A 16805-nucleotide genomic window follows, 5' to 3' on the forward strand; every position below is an offset into this window, starting at 1 on the left:
CCGCTCTGCCCGCGCCGCTCGCTGGTGCGGCCGGAAGCGGCGGCGGCGGCCCCGGAGCGGCGGTGGCCGCCATGAAGCGGGACGTGCGCATCCTCCTGGTGGGGGAGGGTAAGGCGGCGCGGCCGGGTGGCCGCCGCGCTGGGGGGGGGGGGCCGGCCGGGCGGTGCGGTGCGGTTCCCCCCCCGCCCGGCCGGGCCGGGGGCGATCGGCGCTGCCCGGCGGGCTGCGGGCACGTGGCGGCGCCGCGGCCCGGCCAACGGCTGCCCTTTCCTCCGCAGCCCAGGTGGGGAAGACGTCCCTCATCATGGCCCTGGTGGGCGAGGAGTTCCCCGAGGAGGTGAGCGAGGGGCGGCGGGCGAGCTCGGGCCTGCGGGAGGCCGCGGCGAGGCGGCGCCTTCCCCGGCTCGGAGCCCTGCCCCGGGCACCGGGGAGCTCGCTGCCGCCGCCGGCGCCCGCCCCGCTGCGGGAGTCGCTCTGCGAGGCAGCAGCCCCGCGTGGGCAGGGTCCCATCCCCTCGCGGGTCCGGTCCTGCCCCGGCAGCGGCCCTCGGAGGGGGCTCAGCCGCGGTCCCTGCCCTCCGCCCGCGAGCGGGCCGGCTTGTCTGTGCGGGCGCAGCGGCCCGCCCGCCCCCGGCGCCCCGGCTCGGCAGCTCGCCGGCCCCTGACGGCTCGCAGGGGGAGATGGAGGCAGTGTGGACGGGCGCGTTTGCTTTGCGCCGTCAGGTAGCGTCTCCTGCCCGGGAGCAGATGGTGCTCTGCGATGTTTGCGCTGAGCTCCTGGCGGCTCGGCGGAGGACCAGCCCTGACACCTTCCCTGCTCTCCCGGCAAAGCCCGGACGGTCGGCTTAGGGCTTCTCCCGGCTGCCAAGAGGTCAGCTTTGAGAACTGGGGGAGCGCTCCGAGGCTTATCTGCAGACAGCGGCGGGAGCGGCAGTGACGACCTTTCCAGCTTTCCTGGCAGGACGTGGTGTCATCAGGAGCTGCGTCTTGAGGGAGGGTTCAGGCCTGGGAGGCTGTTGCTGCAGAGACACTGACTGTGTGAGCACTGGGCTGCAGTGAACTGCACCACAGCATTAGCCTGCTGCTGCTGCTGCCGCCTCGTACTGCGGCCCATTCACAGGGGCTGGGAGCGATCGTGGCCTGGAGTCTGTCCCACCCTGGCAGGGGGCTGCCCTGGGCACTGGCCGGCGGCTGAGTTGAGATCTGACATCTCACATTACCCATGACCAGCCTGTCCTCGAGCTGCGCAGCTGGATGGAGTCTGCTTGCTTTGCAGGTGCCTGCTCGTGCGGAGGAGATCACGATCCCAGCTGATGTCACGCCCGAGAAAGTCCCCACACACATAGTGGACTACTCAGGTAGGGCCCGATCCCTCCTCGCTCCCTCCCAGCCTCGCTTCTCCCTTCCTCTGCCCTCGGCACTCCTGCAGCCCAGCTGAGGCCAACAGGAAGGGGCTTCCCAGTGCAACGGCAGGGTTGTGACGGTGGGTGATAGCTCTTTTCCCCTTGCAGAATCGGAGCAGACGGAGGACGAGCTGCAGGAGGAGATCGCCAAGGTGAGTGGGGCTGGACGAGGGTGCTGCGGGACCCGAGGCTGGGGCCCCGCTCTGGTGCCCGTAGCCCTGCAGCTTGTGAGCGACACATGGCTGATCTCCCCGTTAGCTGTCTGGAGATGCTCAGGCAGTTGGTTGTCTGTGGATTAATGCCATCGGTGTGGTTAACAGTTTGTTTAATTCTTCACTGTCTTGTAGGCCGTTGCATGTGGCTTGTCCTAGCTCTCTGGGGGGGCTTCCAGAAGGAGAGCAGTGGGGGGTAGCTTGCTGCCTGCCAGGAGGTGGAGGGGGCTACTGAGCGTGTGATGTGCTTTTAGCCTCAGGACAGACTGTCAAGAGGGGAGGAGCGGTCGCCAAGCTTGGGCGAGACCCCTGCTCCCAGCCTGCGGCCCTGCGCCTGCCTGATGAAGCAGTAGCACAAAGGAGTTGGTTTGAGAGCCCCGGGGGGGACGCTGGGCAGGGAGGAGGGCTCCCGCATCACTTGGAGCAGCCACGGAGGAATTATCCAGCTGGCTGGATGGGATGGCCCCAGCTGTTCTTCTCCGCTCCGGGGTTAACCTTGGCTGCGCACTGAGGAAGACCTCTCGATACGGGTAATAAAGCGGGCTCTCTCCTGCATGTCTCGCATGAGCAAAGCCATTTAACCGCTCCACCTCGGATATCTGATGGCCAGGGAGGTGAGCCAAAGGGCAGGGGAGTCCTGCTCCCTCCGCCTAGACAGCAAGAGTGTACAGGGGCTTAAAAGGGCTGCAGGAAATCCTGCCTAAACCCTTGTGTGTTCTCAGGATTAGCCCTAAACTCTCTCCTGAAAAGGCCAGTGATCCTTCCTGTCTGTTTTAAATAAAGTGTTGGTGTCAGCGAGTCTGAACGGGGCCGATGAGGGGAGGGCAGTGGCTGCTGGCCCAGGGTGGAGCGTGGGCAGCCAGAGCCACCATGGACGGTGGACAGGGAGATCTGGGAGCTGGCGAGTTGGGGCTGGAGCATCAGACACCAGGAGGGGAAGAAGTTGTTGCCCTGTGTTCCCATGTTGAGCCCAAGGCAGAGAGGGGCTCCCAGCCCCGAGCTACCTGGCACAGGGCGCAGCGTGGAGGGGGATGTGCTCGCTGCAACGGGCAGGGTAGGGCCTGAAACAGAGGAGCGAGTCTTTGCCCTGAGCAGCCCGTTGCAGAGCCGGGTTGCTGGCAGGAGAGATATTGCTGTCTGAGGGCTCTGCCCCGTGCTTTAGTCCTCCCTGTGCACTCTGGCTGAGCAGCTCTCCGTGCTGCTAACTCCCTCCCTTTCTGCCTGGCTTTAACCGGCCTCTTGAGCAGCGTGGGTAGAACAGCTACGCATGTGTCCTCTCCTTGGGAGGCACTCGATCCACGGAGGAGTGGAGATGGGGACAGTGGAATTGCCGCATGCAAGCTGCCTGTCTGCTGAAGAGAAACACCCCTGCCGGTCAGAGCCGGACCGCCGTGAGGGAGGGCCTGAGCGCTGGCACAGGGCGATCGCGTCCTTCGTAAACGTTGCCTGGCTTCTCGGGGACCCGTAGGCAGTGTGTGTGTGTGTGTGTGCGCATGCGTGAACACACACCCCAGCGCGTGGGGGCTGGAGCTGCCTGTGCTGCCTGCGGCAGGGCTGCTGGGACCCTCGCTTACTGCCCTCTTCCCCGTCTCTCTTGCAGGCCAACGTGGTCTGTGTGGTGTACGATGTCACCAAGGAAGCAACGATCGAGAAGGTAACGGCTCTTCCATGGGAGCCCTGTCCAGCCCCACGCCGGCACTGGCACCGGTGCTGTACCGAAGGGAGGGGGCTGCCGGCAGCGGGTCCTTCCAGCCCGCCCAGGCTTTGTTAGTGCGGGTGGGCATCGATGCCCCCTGGCCCTGCAGGGATTCGCAATTGAGACTGCTGTGAGCAGAGGCAGGCCGAGCAGAGCTCACGCTTGCTCCCACGTTGGCCACTGTCCTCACGTGCCGGGGGCAACAGGCTTGTCATGTCCTTCTGGCGGCGTGCAGCACGCCTGGGTATGCTCCGCCTGTTGGTGCGGGGGAACACCGGGAAGCAGATGGCTGCAGGGCCCTGCTGACTGCCACGTCGCGCGTGCCGCACGCTGTGCTGGGAGCTGCCTCTCCCTCGCCAGGCTGTTCTCACAGGGCTTTCTCTGTGCTTGTCTTTCAGATCCGCACAAAGTGGATCCCCATGGTGAACGGGGGACTCGGAAAGGGCTCCAGGTACCATGTCCAGTGTGGTCTGTGGGTGCAGAGCTGGGCGATTCTGGAGACTGCAGGGTCCCCCCATCACCTTCCTGTCCTGCAGAGGTTGCTCACGTCAAACTGGATTTGCAATTTGTGACCAAACCGCTTGTAGTAGAAGAACGTGGAGGCTTTTCTAGCTGCGGCAGAAGGGTCAGCGGAGAAGGTTCCTTCCCCCCTGCACCTCTTGCCAGCCAGGCAGGGAGAGGAGGCTGCCAAGGGAGTACAGGAGGGCCGAAGCCTCGGTCTGTGTGTGGCTGGTTTAGGCAGAAGGCTGCTGTGCTGGATTAAAGGCTCCCGAGCATATTGTTGCTGGGTGAAAGCATAAGCAGGATCAGGCAGTCTGTTTCTCCAGATGGGTGCTCCCAGCCGTGAGAGGCAGGAAAGCTGCTCTGGACCTTGCAAAGGAGGGTTGGGAGTCTCCCCGGCCTGCTGCCCAGGAGGGCGCGTGGCTGGGGCAGGGCCGAGACTCAGACAGGGGTGGCCTCACTCACAATCTCTGACACCCCATATCTCCTCCCCAGGATCCCCATTATTTTAGTGGGAAACAAGTCTGACTTGCAGGCGGGGAGTTCCATGGATGTCATCTTGCCCATCATGAACCAGTTTTCGGAGATTGAGACTTGCGTGGAGGTGAGGGAACTGGAGGGTTTCTGCAAAGCCTTCCTGAGGGGTAGGAGCACTTGTCTGGTATAAGCTGGGGAAGCCTTCGTGCTTGTGGAGAACTGTGCTGCTAATGTTCTGCAGAAGCACCCCTATCTGGGTCTTGAGGGCCTGGAGGGGATATTCTGTGCTTTAGGCTGTTCCATGCCTTCCCCATAGGGAGCAGGTTTCAGTGTCTGCTCACTCCTGCTCTCAAGCCGTAACTGGTGTTGGAGCCTACATGCAGCTCCTGTTGGCTCCTGGGACTGTGAAATGGGCACAGCAAAGCCGGGGTGTGAGTAGGAGGTTTCCCTTTTGTTTTTTCCTAGTGGTGGGCAGCCGTTGCTCTGTGATGCATTACGTGTCTGGCTCGAGGACCTTGAATCGTCCTCTTGTGGTCCCTACTCTTCCCTCTGCCCCCGTCACCAGCCTGTCGCACCTAGTCACAGGACTTTCTCTTCCCTTTGTATCCTCAGTGCTCTGCCAAGAACCTCAAGAACATCTCTGAGCTCTTCTACTATGCCCAGAAAGCTGTGCTGCACCCCACTGCCCCCCTGTATGACCCAGAGGAGAAGCAGGTAAGAGGCACTGCCTGGAGCCCCCACTCAGCCCTGCTCCCTCACAGCCTCTGGCAGGAGTCTCCTTCCCGTCCTGCCTGCAGGGTCACAGTGCTCTGAGCTGGTGCCACACCTCTTTGGGGGGCAGAGAGGGCGTGAGGGGGTCTGTAGGGCCTAGTGCTGGCTTAGCAGCTAGCACCTCCCCCCAGGCACTTGCACCCTCTTTGATGCGAACAAGGGTCCTTTTAGTCCAGGCTGCTGTCTGTGACCGAGGCCAGCAGTCCTGCTGTTACATTAACCTGCCCTGCCGTGGCTTCGGTACCTGAGCCAGCTCTGTGCTGGGCTTTTGCTCCTGGGTAAGAGGGGGAAGAGTTGGAGCTGAGCTGCCAAGAGCAAGGGGGAAGCAGCACCCCTGCCGGGAGCCAGCAGAGAAGGAAATACCTGACTCCCTGTGCTCAGTGCAGCCAGCTGAGTGTATCCAGGCCACAGAGTGATTTGCGAGGACCAAGGGCACGCTGGGGCAGAAGCCCTTGTGCTCCAGAGCATGTGGCAACCATGGTGAGAAAAGTCAGGGAGGAACCTTCCCCCGGGGCTGCCCTACCTTCTGACTCCCAGCTCCAAGCCAGCTGTGATACTGGCCTTGCTGGACCATGCTCCCAAGGCAGTGCAGGAAGGGCTCTGTGCATGGGGTTTCGGAAGGTGGGAGGGAGTCACACTGAAGGTGGTGCCATGTTGTCGCCATGGTTGGTCCCTTGCAGCTGAGACCTGCATGCGCACGAGCACTGACCCGGATTTTCAACATCTCGGACCAGGATAACAACCAGATCCTTAGCGATGATGAACTCAACTACTTCCAGGTAGGGCTGGCTGTGGAGCTGAAATATCCTCAGCTCTTTGTGGTAGGCGCCTGCCTGTTTGCTGGAAAGCCCCTGCGGTCCCCTTTCTTCTAACAGCAGTCGGAAAGGCAGCCCCTCTCCTGGCACTGCGGACCTGTTTGTATTCAGCACTTGTGGTGTCGCACAGGCAAAGCACCACACGGTGCATCTCCAAGCAAATGGAGATCCCCAGGTCTCCCAGTGTCCACTGAGCGTGGGCCATGTTTGCTCTGCAGTGGGAAGAGCAGGAGGCTCTGGAGATGTTGAGAGTCATGTTGTATTGGGATGCTGAGGAACAGGGGCTGGGTAGGATTTAAGGTGACAATGCCCGAGATGGGTGAATTTCCTCTCCTAGAAGGGTCCTTTCTCCCCTTGCCAGGGGAGAAGGGTGCTGGTGAGACAGAGGCCTGTGCTGTCTGTGTGTTGTGCTCACGATGACCTTATTTCTCTTGGGAGGTAGAAGTCCTGCTTTGGAAACCCCCTGGCCCCCCAAGCCCTGGAGGATGTGAAGATGGTTGTGTGGAAGAACACCACAGACGGAGTGCAGGACAACGGCCTGACGTTGAACGGTAGTGGCGCAAGGGCTCCACGCTCCTTCCAAGCAAGCAACGGAGGGACCCATCTGTGTCAGCGCATTGCAGGGGGGCCCTGTGCTCGCACTCAGTCTCCTCACTCTCGTTCAAAGCCTGTCTAGTCCGTTCTGTCAAAGAAAGCTCGAGCCTGCCGTGGCTGCTCAGAGCTGTCCATCCGAGCATCCTGTTTTCCCAGGGGAATTGTGGTCCTGGGGGTGGATTCCTGAGGCTGAGTGCCTGGCTGGCCCCACTATGTCTGAGCTGCCTGATCTCTCCTGTAGGCTTCCTCTTCCTCAATACACTCTTCATCCAGCGGGGCCGGCATGAGACCACCTGGACCATCCTTCGTCGCTTTGGGTACGACGACGAGCTGGAGCTGACAGATGACTATCTGTACCCGCCGTACGTATCCTGCCATGGAGCGGGGCAGGCATGGTGTGATGTCCTCATGATGTGCGACCCAGCACCTTGCTGGCTCCTTTCTGCACCCCCCCCCCAGGGCCAGCTGCCTTCCTCAGCTGGATCTGAAACCTGCCTTGATGTTGGTACCAAGCGCATGGTCAGGTTCATGCTCCTCACCTTCCCCTGTGGGTAGGAGCTGATACATGGGACTGGCAGTGAATACAGTGGCCTTGGAGCTGTTGACTGTGCTGCTGGCTCTGGTGTAGGCGGGCAAGGAGGGGGGAATGAAGACATGTCCCTGACTTTCCTTGATATCAGCAAGGGGCTTTTGAAGGCTGTTCCATCTGTGTCTGAGTCGAGCTGTCAAGAGCAGTAAGCTGTCTCCTGGCTGACTCTACAGCTGCTGTCTCTTCTCTGCTCCCTGCTACCCCCAGAGGTGGTGATCTGGCAGTAATGAAAGGGTTCAGCTTGTGAGCTGCCTCATCCTCTCCTCGCCAGACAGCAGGCTACCCGGGGAGACAACAGGGCCTGTGCTGGTGGGAAGCACCAGGATTAGTGCTGGGCCCTACTGAAGCCTGCCCTGAGTGCAAGGCAGAGCGAGGGCCACACTGTTTCCCTTGTCACTCGGGCAGTGTGGCTGTGCTGAGGAGAGTCTGCTGCGTACCATCGAGGCCTTCCCCTCAAAGTGTGGGGGCTGTGTCAGGAAATAGCCAGACTGGAGACAACCACAGGCCTTGAGCGGGGAGCTGCATGCTCTGGGTGAGACCTGGCATTACTGAGGACCCAGTCACACGTTGCCTTCGTTCAGGGCTTGAAGACAAGAGCTGTTGGCAGCTGGCATGCCCCACGGGGTTGTACAGACAGTCTGCTCACTTCAGTCTCTTCTGGCAGGTTCCGCCTGCCCCCCGGCTGCTCCACGGAGCTCAACCACTTGGGCTACCAGTTCCTGCAGCGGCTGTTCGAGAAGCACGACAAGGTGGGCTACGTGCAGCGTGGCTGCGTGGGGAGGGGATGCTGTCTGCTGGGCCTGCACTTTTGGGCGTGGTTGCTCTCCCGTCTGCCCTTGTGCTGCCTGACTTGGGGGCAGATGTGGAACCAGCAAAGGTTTCCGCTGTCACAGCAAGCGCTCCCTTCACGGCCTCTTGCTGAGGCTTTGGGAGGTGCTCGCAGCACGCTGTATGTAGGGACAGCGCAGCAGCTGTGGGTCTGCCTGCAGCAGCCTGTCAAGGGCACAGGGCTGCGATCACTACCCTTGACCAAAGGGCAGCCGGGAAAGTCTGGGCCTTCACAGGCTTTTGAGCAGCTGGGCCTGAGTTAACATCAAATTGGCATATGCCCTCCGTAGCACCTGGTCGCAGCGTGCTGAGTAGCAGGGGAGAGTGGGCAGAGCTACTGGCCTGCAGCCGTGGAGCGAGTGCAAGCAGCCACACAACTGACAGCCCTGTGGAGGGAGTGCCAGGCCTGGAGACAGGGAGAGAAAGCTACTGATTTCTGCCATGCTCTGGCTCTTTGGAGAGTGGGAGAAAGGTGTGTTGGATCTGCACGCAGCTGGGGTACCGTCAGCTCCGTGGCCACTGGGAACTGCAGCAGCGAGTAGACACACATCCCCGTGGGCTTAGATGCTGGCAGAACCTCTGTTGTGCAGCCCTGTGGCATGCCGGCCTGAGGGCACCGTGCTTGCATGCAGTTACCTGGGGGCTGGAGGCACCAGTGGTGTGGCAGCCTCAGCTCCTCAGGTCATCCAGCAGCGCAGAAGGTCAGGCTGGAGCAAAGCAGGCTGCCGTGTGGCGGCCGGCCCCAGGGAAGCCAGGCATAGCAGCTCAGGACTGTGGGCTGAGAGCGGACAGGTCTTTCCTGCTAACAAGGCTGGCGCTGGCTACAGCTGCCATCACAAAGCAGAAAGACGCTGCCGTAGCCTGCCCCTGGTGCAGGGATGGAGGTGTCCTTGGGGCTCCGGCTCTCCGCACGCTCGGACAGCCCTGGCCTTGCTTGCAGGTGGTTTCTGCCGTTCAGAGTGTCCCTGTGCCATTCTGCAGCAGTAATCAAGGCGGCTCCAGTTGTGCCGGGGATCCTCTCTGGACCTTGATGATACTTGGTGTGGCTGTAGGGAGATGCTAGCGCTCATATAGGCTTCGTCGTGCCTTGGTTGCTGACTCCGCTTTGTTTTTGCAGGACCAGGATGGAGCCCTCTCACTCACAGAGCTGCAGAACTTCTTCAGCGTCTTCCCCTGCGTGCCCTGGGGCTCCGAGCTCTACAACACGGTATGCACCACTGATAAAGGCCTGCTTTCCCTGCATGGATTCCTCTGCCAGTGGACGTAAGCTCAGTCCCTCTCCCCCACCTTTACTCCACTTCGCTTAGCACTTACTGACCTTGTCGGCTTTCCCCTGATTGCTGGTTCTCTCTCGCTCTCCAGGCTCATAGCTTACCTGGATGTCCGGCACTGCTTGGAATGCCTGGGCTACCTGGGCTACCCCATCCTCTCGGAGCAGGACTCCCAGACACAGGCCCTCACAGGTAATGGCAGTGCCCTTCCTTCCTGGCCCAGTTCCGGGGCCTTCCTACCGCTCACCCGGCCTCTTTCCTGCCAGTGACTCGGGAGAAGAGGATTGACCTGGAGAAGGGTCAGACCCAGCGAAACGTCTTCCTCTGCAAGGTGCTGGGAGCCAAGGGCGCAGGCAAGTCCGCCTTCCTGCAGGCCTTCCTCGGCAGGAGCCTCGCGGTGAGTGGCTGCTCCCCTCTCCTGCTGCGCTGTGGTGGGCGCCCCGGAGTGGCACCCTCCGCCCAGTGGAGCAGGAGGCAGAGCTGTGAGGCCATCCAGTGATCTGCCACATTACAGCACCCCCCAGCCCTGGCCAGGTCTTAGGATCGCAGCTTTGCACAGCCCTCCGAGCTGGTGGCACCTGCTGGTGTCGCTACTGTGTCCTTAATTTTGCATAGGGCAGCAGGCCCCCTCCCTCCGTCCTCCATTTGCCCCGAGGATCTGGAGGGGTTGTGCCTTTCCCAGGCAGCAGTGTCTCCCCACTCCCACTCTGACCAAGGGGATGCTGGTTTTTCCTGCTTGTTACAAGTGGCCCCGTGTCTCTCGGCAGAGGCCGGCTGGCCTCCCAGGGCAGTGGCTGTTCCCTCAGGGGCTTGGGGCAGTGTGAAACGCTTTCCCTTCCCCAAGCACCGCTCTTTTTCCCTGCTGACTGAGATAGTGTTTTCATTGACGGCAGGCCCAGAGCGAGAACCGAGGAGAGCCGTCCCTCTACACGATCAACACCGTGCAGGTCAACGGCCAGGAAAAATACCTCATCGTAAGTCTGGGAGAGGAGGGAATTGCTGCTGTCTCTGCCCACGAGCAGAGGGTCACAGCAGGGTTGGCTCTGTCCCTGCCTATTGCTGCTAGGCTCCCGGCACCCCTGGGCTGGGCTGGGCTGTGCCTGCAGCTGCGTTCGCGCTGGCGCAGCCTGTGTCCTGGTGTGAGGAACAGCCTGATGTCCTTGAGGTGGTGTTTTGCCACATTCCCTTTCCCTTCCTGCTCCAGCTGTATGAAGTCAGTGCTGACACAAAGTTGACGAAGCCGTCAGACACTGCCTGCGATGTTGCCTGCTTGATCTATGACCCGAGTGACCCGAAATCCTTCAACTACTGTGCCAGTATTTATAAGGTAATTAGCAGGGGCCCTGTGGGTTGTTCGTCTTTGAGTGGCAGCCCTGCATCCCCCAGGAGGGTCTCTGGTGCCTTGGGGAAGGTCCTGGCATGGGAGCTGGGCTTCCTCTGCCTTGGTGTTAGAGCCCATGCCTCTCAGCAGTAGTGTCTCTGCTGGCAAAGTTATCCTCTCCTGGTGCGTTCCAACCCGCCTGGCCAGGATTCCTTGCGATTCCTTCTCTCCTGGAGATCAGCAGAGCAGTGGCCGGTTGCTTACCCCTTGGTGGGCCTTCTGCCTGTCTCTGCAGCAACACTACATGGACAGCCAGATCCCCTGCATCTTCGTGGCCTCCAAGACAGACCTGCCAGAAGCCAGTCAGCAGCCTGGGCTGTCCCCCATGGAGTTCTGCTACAAGCACTGCCTCCCGCCACCCTTCCTCTTCTCCTGCCACAGCCAAGGCCCGCCTGGCACTGCCATCTACACCAAGCTGGCCACCGCCGCCACCTTCCCGTTAGTATCCTTCGCGTGGAGGGAGTGCTCAGCTGGGAGCAGGGCATGGGGAGGAGGGCTGGGTCTCAACTCTGCCTCCTTTTCGCCCTGCTTTTGTCTTGGTTTCTGTTCAGCTTTCAGTGTCATCTGCTTGTAAGAGTAATTGAAACAAAAGAAGGCCAATTCTTCCCCTGCTCAGAGAGCTGTTTTCTGCCCTTTGTATCTCTGGCAGATTTATTAGATAAGCTCCTGGGTTAGGATCTTTACTTTTGAAGGCTGAGATTAAAAAAAAAAAAAAAAAGCTGAAGGGGAGTAACCAGCCTGGTTTGCTAAGGCCTGCAGAAGGGGGGAGGCAGTTATTTTCTCCTAAGTGGATCAGACTGATAGAGGTCAGTGAAGCAGGACCTCTGTGCACGCAGCCTTCCTTTTGGGGAGGAACTGCGCTTGAAAGGGGCAGGGTAAGGAGGATGGTGCGGTAGTGAGGCTGGTCCCAGACAGGTATGGGGAGACCTCCTAAGGAGAACTCGGTGTCAGTGGCAGCACTTTACTTCAGGAGTGGAGGGGGCTGTAAAGCAGGATCAGAGCAGAGCCGGGGGCAGAGTGCTCTTCAGGAGAATGGGTGGGTGCGTTGGAAGACAGGCCAGGATTAGTAACGAGTGGTTTTCCCTTTAGCTTCTTTTCAATAAACAACTTTATTTTTAGAGCCGACACTTTTTTTTCCTCTGCAGTATTAAAATTTAAATATTCTTAATATATCTTAGGGTATGTGGTATAAATAAATAACAGCGTAATGGAGGACCAGGGATTGGCTGCTCTCCCCTGATTTAGTGGAGAATGAATAATGGATTTGTCTTTCCTCCTTGGAGAGGAGCACGTTAATGCAGGATAGCATGTGTTTAGGGAGGGAGTGTGTACGCTTAGGGAGGACTGGTCCACTTCCCTTGCTGGCCTTAGGTCGCTATCCCTGTGGCTGTGCCAGCTATCCCACCCCTGTGAGCCAGCATCGCCGCCTGCATCTGCTTCTGTGTCTGCACGCTTGGAGATGTAAATGCAGCTTGACCTAGAAAGGAACATATATACCCCCTTGCTTGTACTAATTATTTAGATGTTGGTGTGCTATTTCGAGACCATGGGAGGACAAAGCCCACGTTTGTTCCACCAGCAGGGCAAGGAGCCATCATCTGGCTTGATGATGATGCTGGGTGGTGGGTGCCTTGGCTCGCAGGGCCGAGGAGGCTCACAGTGCTCTCTGCTGCACTAGCACTTTGGGTTGGGGGCTCTCGGCTGGGTGGCCTAGAGCTGTGCCACGGTCACCCTCACGCCCTGCAGAGACACCCCAGGCTGCCGTCCTGCTGGCGCCGGAGCGCTCTGGCTGCCAGCGCTCCTTGCCCTAGCCGGGGAGGCTGGGGGTCAGGGAGCGCGGCGTTAGGACAGCCGTCCCTGTGCACGTCACTCACCGCCTCTTCTGTCTTTCCTTGCAGCCACTTGAACGCCATGGAGCTGGGAGCCGCGTCCTTCTGGCTCCGGGTGGCTCTGGGGGCCGCGGTGACTGCGCTGGTAGGGTTCACGCTGTACCGCGTGCTAGCCCAGAACAAGTGAGAACTGCTCTCCGCCCCATCCGCCCTGTGACACCAGCCTCCCCCTCCCGAACGACGCCCCAGCAAGGGGCCCCGCGTCGAGCTGCTGCCCGGTGGGAAACCCTCCTTCCCCCTGGCCTCGACTGCCGAACCAGTGAAACCAGACCTCTCAGCACCAGCAGGATAGAGCCCGGCAGGCGATTCCCTGGCACCAGCCAGCCTAGCCCTGCTGGCCTCTGCCGCCTACTCACCTGCGTGGCTCCCGTACCCAGCCGTGGCGGGGGGGCAGGCAGTCTCTGCCTGGGGGCCCAGCCTCACTGGGAGTCGGAGGATCACCCCCATCTTTTATTCCAAATATTTTTTAATGCTTGTTTTTATGCTCAGACGTGTTTCAGTATCTGTCAGGCCAGGCACGTCTCTTCCCCAGAGAGCTGTGCTGGGCCCTGCTGGCGCCCTCAATTCTGCGGGAGATGTTATATATACCTGCCCAGAGCCCCGTGGGACTCGCAGCCCTGGCGTTGAGGCCGTGCCGGTTTCTGGGCTGCTGCAGGAGAGCTGCTGAACGGGCTAAGAGCCCAGGTCCCATAGGGCATGTCTCCATCGGGAGTCCCCATGTCCCTCTGCCAGCATGGCCCACGGCAGCTGTGGGAGGGCTGGGCGCTTACCCCTGTTTGGGGTCACTCGGCTCCTGACCCCTCCCACTGTCCTGTTGGGATGCTGTGGGAGCAGCCCCCAGCCCTGGGCTGCAAGGGGAACGAGCGATACCAAGACCTGTCCCAGGTCCCTTCTGTTTCTAGTTTCCATGCAAAATATTTGGAGTCCTGCAGTGTGCCAGGATCTCGGCCCATCTGCCCTTCCTGCCCTAGCTGGCAGCTCGTCCCATCCCCTCCCCACCCCTGCCGTGGCCACCAGGATTGGCAGGGGTGCAGGAACAGTAGGCAAGAGAGGGCTGCGGTGGCGTAGGGTGGCCGTTGCACTCCTGAGGGCTCCTCTTCAGTCGCTGATAAAGACGAGCTGCAGCTCTTTCCTGGCAGCGTCACCACTGAGCTGGTGCCATGTGATGCCATGCCTTGGCTTGTGGCCCTGGTCGTGCTGTCTTCTCCATGGGGCCCTGGCCTGGCCCGGCCAGCTTTGCCGCTCCGAGGGCTGTCCCAGAGCAGGGTACTCGAGGCATCGCATCTCCTGGTAGAACTGGAAGCTGTTCCCGCCCCCCGGGGCGGCCCTGTCCCCCTGCCTGGCTGTGTGATGGCGTTAGCTGCCGGGCAGCTGACGTGGCTTGAGCCCAGCACAAATCCGGGGCTGCTCCTGTCCCCAGGGCCCCAAGGAGCGAGGCCAGCCTTCGCTGGCCCCTCCAGGCTGGCTCCCCCCTCAGCTTCCGCCCCTTCCACTCGTGCCCTGCTCTCTCCGCCATGCCGGCGTGGGAGCCCAGGAAAGCTACTGATGAAATAAGTGACGCTAGTTCCTAGGCTTTCGAGCACACTCAGGGTAGGCTTATTTACAGTCTGCTTGGGGGGCAGCACGGTGTTAAAACTAACCGCTTTTCTATACCTTCGTCTATTTATACCTTTCTCTTGTGGCCTGGAGCCAGTGGGGGGGTTGAGAAGTCTGGGCTGCACCCAGCTACCTCTTGCAGGGTGAGTCCTGGGGTGGTGCCCCTGGCCGGGGCGGTGAGCTGAGCCGAGCCAAGCTGGGGAAGGTGCCGATGGCAGCACTGTCCCCCACGCTGGCCGGGTGGGTGGCCCCTTCCTGCCGTGGAGCCAGTCTGCCAGTGAGGCCGCTGCTGGCATCGCTGCTCGCTGGTGGCTCGTGGAACGGCTGAGGCCACGTGCTCCGTGTCCGAGCCTGCTGTGTGCTGCTCTGCTGCCCAGGCCCCCGCCAGCGCCGGGGCGGGGGGGAGCCCCGGAGTGCAGGGCTGACCCCGCTCCCAGCACCGTTCCCGGTCTGGCAAAGCTGTACCATTTTAGGAGGTTTGTTCTCTACAACAAAATAAATTTTTACACACCTTCTGGCCGTGTGCTGTGTCCTGCACTGCCTGGGGAGCAGGACGGCTCTCTTTTTTCCATGCCAAAAGCCCAGGTCGGTGATCCTCGAGCCCTGGTGCTCCCGGCCCTCCGGCCGAGGCAGCCAGGGCCGCAGCGGGGCTCCTGCTCCCCTGGGGCCTTCAGCCCCTGTCACAGGAGATTGCTTTTGGCGGTGCGGGCTGGCCTTGGCTCTCCCCTCGGCCCCTGCCCTTCGCCGTGGGGCGAGGGGGCCCTCAGGAGCGAGGAGACCCCCCCCGGGGCCTGGCCTCCTGCTCCCCTTAGGAGGTTTTGGGGGTCAGGCTCAAGCCCAGCCCCATGGGAAGTGGCTGTGGGCTGCTCCGGGGCTGCGGGGTGCTGGGGAACACGGACACCCCTGCAACAGGCGCAAGTGGACGCGAACGCCAGCCAGCTCGGAGAGACAGGGAAGGGGGGAGCGGGTCCCCGCGTCGCTCTGGCGGGATCTCCATGTGTGGTGGGAGGCAGGAGCCACCGTGGCCCAGGGAGCCCAGGCTCCGCGAGCCTCTGCCCCTGCAGGGTTAGGGCTCCCCGCGTCCCTGTGCCTCCCCCACAGCTTTCGGTGCCTTGCTGCCTCCCCTCTCTGCCCCCCTTTCCACGCTGCGGCTCTTCCCTCGGCTATTTCCGTCTCTGCAGGCTCAGCAGCAGGCGCTGGGCACCAGGAACACGGTCACAGCTGGGAAAGCGGCTTTTCCCAGCGCCTCGCTGGGGCCTCATCGACCCTACGGCGGCTTTAGCAGGGTCGCGCACCGTGCTGGAGGGGCCAGGCTGCCCCGAGGGACTGCCAAACCTCGCTGAGCCTCGAGGGCCCCCGGGGTGAGGCGGGGGGGAGCCGCCCGGGCCGGGGGACGGAGGCAGGTCCTGGGCCCCGCAGGGGACGTCCGGGCAGAGGCAGGGGCACGGCGGGCTCAGACCGAGGGGAGGGGAGGAGCGCGAGCCCCAGTGGATGGGGGGAAACTGAGGCAGAGCGGGCCGGATGGGGTAACAGGCCGCTGACTGCACTGCGGTTTGCTGATCAGCGGAGCAGCGGCGAGCTGCGTGCCTTGGCCTTGCTCCGGGGAGCCCGCCCGCGGGCATCGCGGTGGCGAGCGGTGCCCAGAGCCGCTGCGCGCTCCCAGGAGCCGCCCGGTGCAGCCGTGGGGGACGGAGAGGCGATGCCAAGGTGGGCAGCACGTGCCATGCTCTCTGGTGAGTCTAAGTGGGGCTAGGGTCCCAAGGGTGGAGTATTAATAGCGCCGGTGTCCCAGGGCAGGCCATGCGTGCCGCACTGGAGTGGGCGCAGAGCGGGGGCCTCGCAGGGACACGGGGGCTGAGGAGCCGCTGCGTGCGAGGGGTCCGGGCTCGGGAGCAGCTGGGCCTTGCCAAGCGGCAGGGGGGACTGGCAGTGCCCTGGCGCATGCCAATCCCGAGGAAGGTGTAGGAAGCCCCGAGGGTGTCCCTGTGTGCGCCAGGGAGGGGGGAAATGTAGGGCGAACTGCAGGTGCTGAGTGTGTGGCAGGTGGCAGGGTGTGCTGGGGTTGGAGCATCCCAGCACTGCTGCAGGGCGCACCAGGATGCCGGCTGAGCCGAGGGAGTCTTGGCACCGGCCGGAGAGCAAGCGGACAGAGGGTACGTGGGGGCACACGAGCACCCAGGCTGCTGCTGCCAGCCAGGGCCACCCCGAGGCAGGCCAGAGTGCGGGCACTTGCTGCTGGGCTGGGGCAACGCAGCCTGCGCTGGGAGGCAGGTACCCGAAAGGGTGCCGGCACCCTGTGCGGGACACAGGCACCCATGCAGGGAGGGAGGTAGCCTGTGTGCCATGCAGATAGCCACCCCGGGCTGAAGGTAGCCAGTGATGGGATGCAGGTGCCAGGGCTGGGATGCATTGTGGAAGTCCTGGGATGCCCCATGTACCCTGTACTGGTTTGCTGATAGCCACGCTGGGATGCAGGTACCCATGCCGGGGGGGGGTACCCACTGGATACCCGGTGCCAGGGGAGGTGACCGTGCTGAGACAGAGGTGCTCCCAGAGGTTTGCAGCTGCCTGGTGTCGGGATGCAGGTGAACTTGCCCGTTGGCAGGTGACCATGCCACGTGCACCATATACCTGATGCTGGGATGCGGGTACCTGTACCAGGCTGTAGGTACCCATGGTGGGATGCAGGTGCTTGCACAGAGACACTCATACCCATTCCAGGATGCTGGTACTTGTACAGGGATGCTGATACCCCTACTGGGATGCAGGTGCCCGTACCAGGA

General features: G+C 61.9%; 1 protein-coding gene across 2 annotated transcripts; it reads left to right on the top strand.

The window, feature by feature from the left end:
• Positions 1-37: 37 nt before the first annotated feature.
• Positions 38-14537, top strand: RHOT2 (ras homolog family member T2). Of its 2 annotated transcripts, XM_067305947.1 has the most exons (19): positions 38-108; positions 279-337; positions 1276-1357; positions 1511-1554; positions 3215-3268; positions 3709-3761; positions 4307-4415; positions 4901-5002; positions 5740-5838; positions 6317-6425; positions 6710-6830; positions 7722-7806; positions 9003-9148; positions 9248-9348; positions 9423-9553; positions 10050-10130; positions 10361-10483; positions 10773-10975; positions 12436-14537. In XM_067305947.1, the coding sequence occupies exons 1-19, from the start codon at positions 72-74 to the stop codon at positions 12551-12553; spliced, it is 1857 nt and encodes a 618-aa protein (XP_067162048.1). In that variant the 5' UTR covers positions 38-71; the 3' UTR covers positions 12554-14537. The 2 variants fall into 2 exon arrangements, with proteins under 2 accessions (XP_067162048.1, XP_067162049.1); XM_067305948.1 differs by lacking the exons at positions 38-108; positions 279-337; positions 1276-1357; positions 1511-1554 and adding an exon at positions 1965-2144.
• The last annotated feature ends 2268 nt before the right edge of the window (positions 14538-16805 follow it).

This window comes from Apteryx mantelli, chromosome 16, assembly GCF_036417845.1.
Source record: "Apteryx mantelli isolate bAptMan1 chromosome 16, bAptMan1.hap1, whole genome shotgun sequence".
Lineage (NCBI taxonomy): Eukaryota > Metazoa > Chordata > Aves > Apterygiformes > Apterygidae > Apteryx > Apteryx mantelli.

Bases quoted from the DNA above. Each gene is read 5' to 3' on its own strand.
- RHOT2 (XM_067305947.1), top strand. From the start codon at position 72: ATGAAGCGGGACGTGCGCATCCTCCTGGTGGGGGAGG. The intron at 338-1,275 runs GTGAGCGAGGGG...CTTGCTTTGCAG, and splicing joins GCGAGGAGTTCCCCGAGGAG to GTGCCTGCTCGTGCGGAGGA. The intron at 5,839-6,316 runs GTAGGGCTGGCT...CTTGGGAGGTAG, and splicing joins ATGAACTCAACTACTTCCAG to AAGTCCTGCTTTGGAAACCC.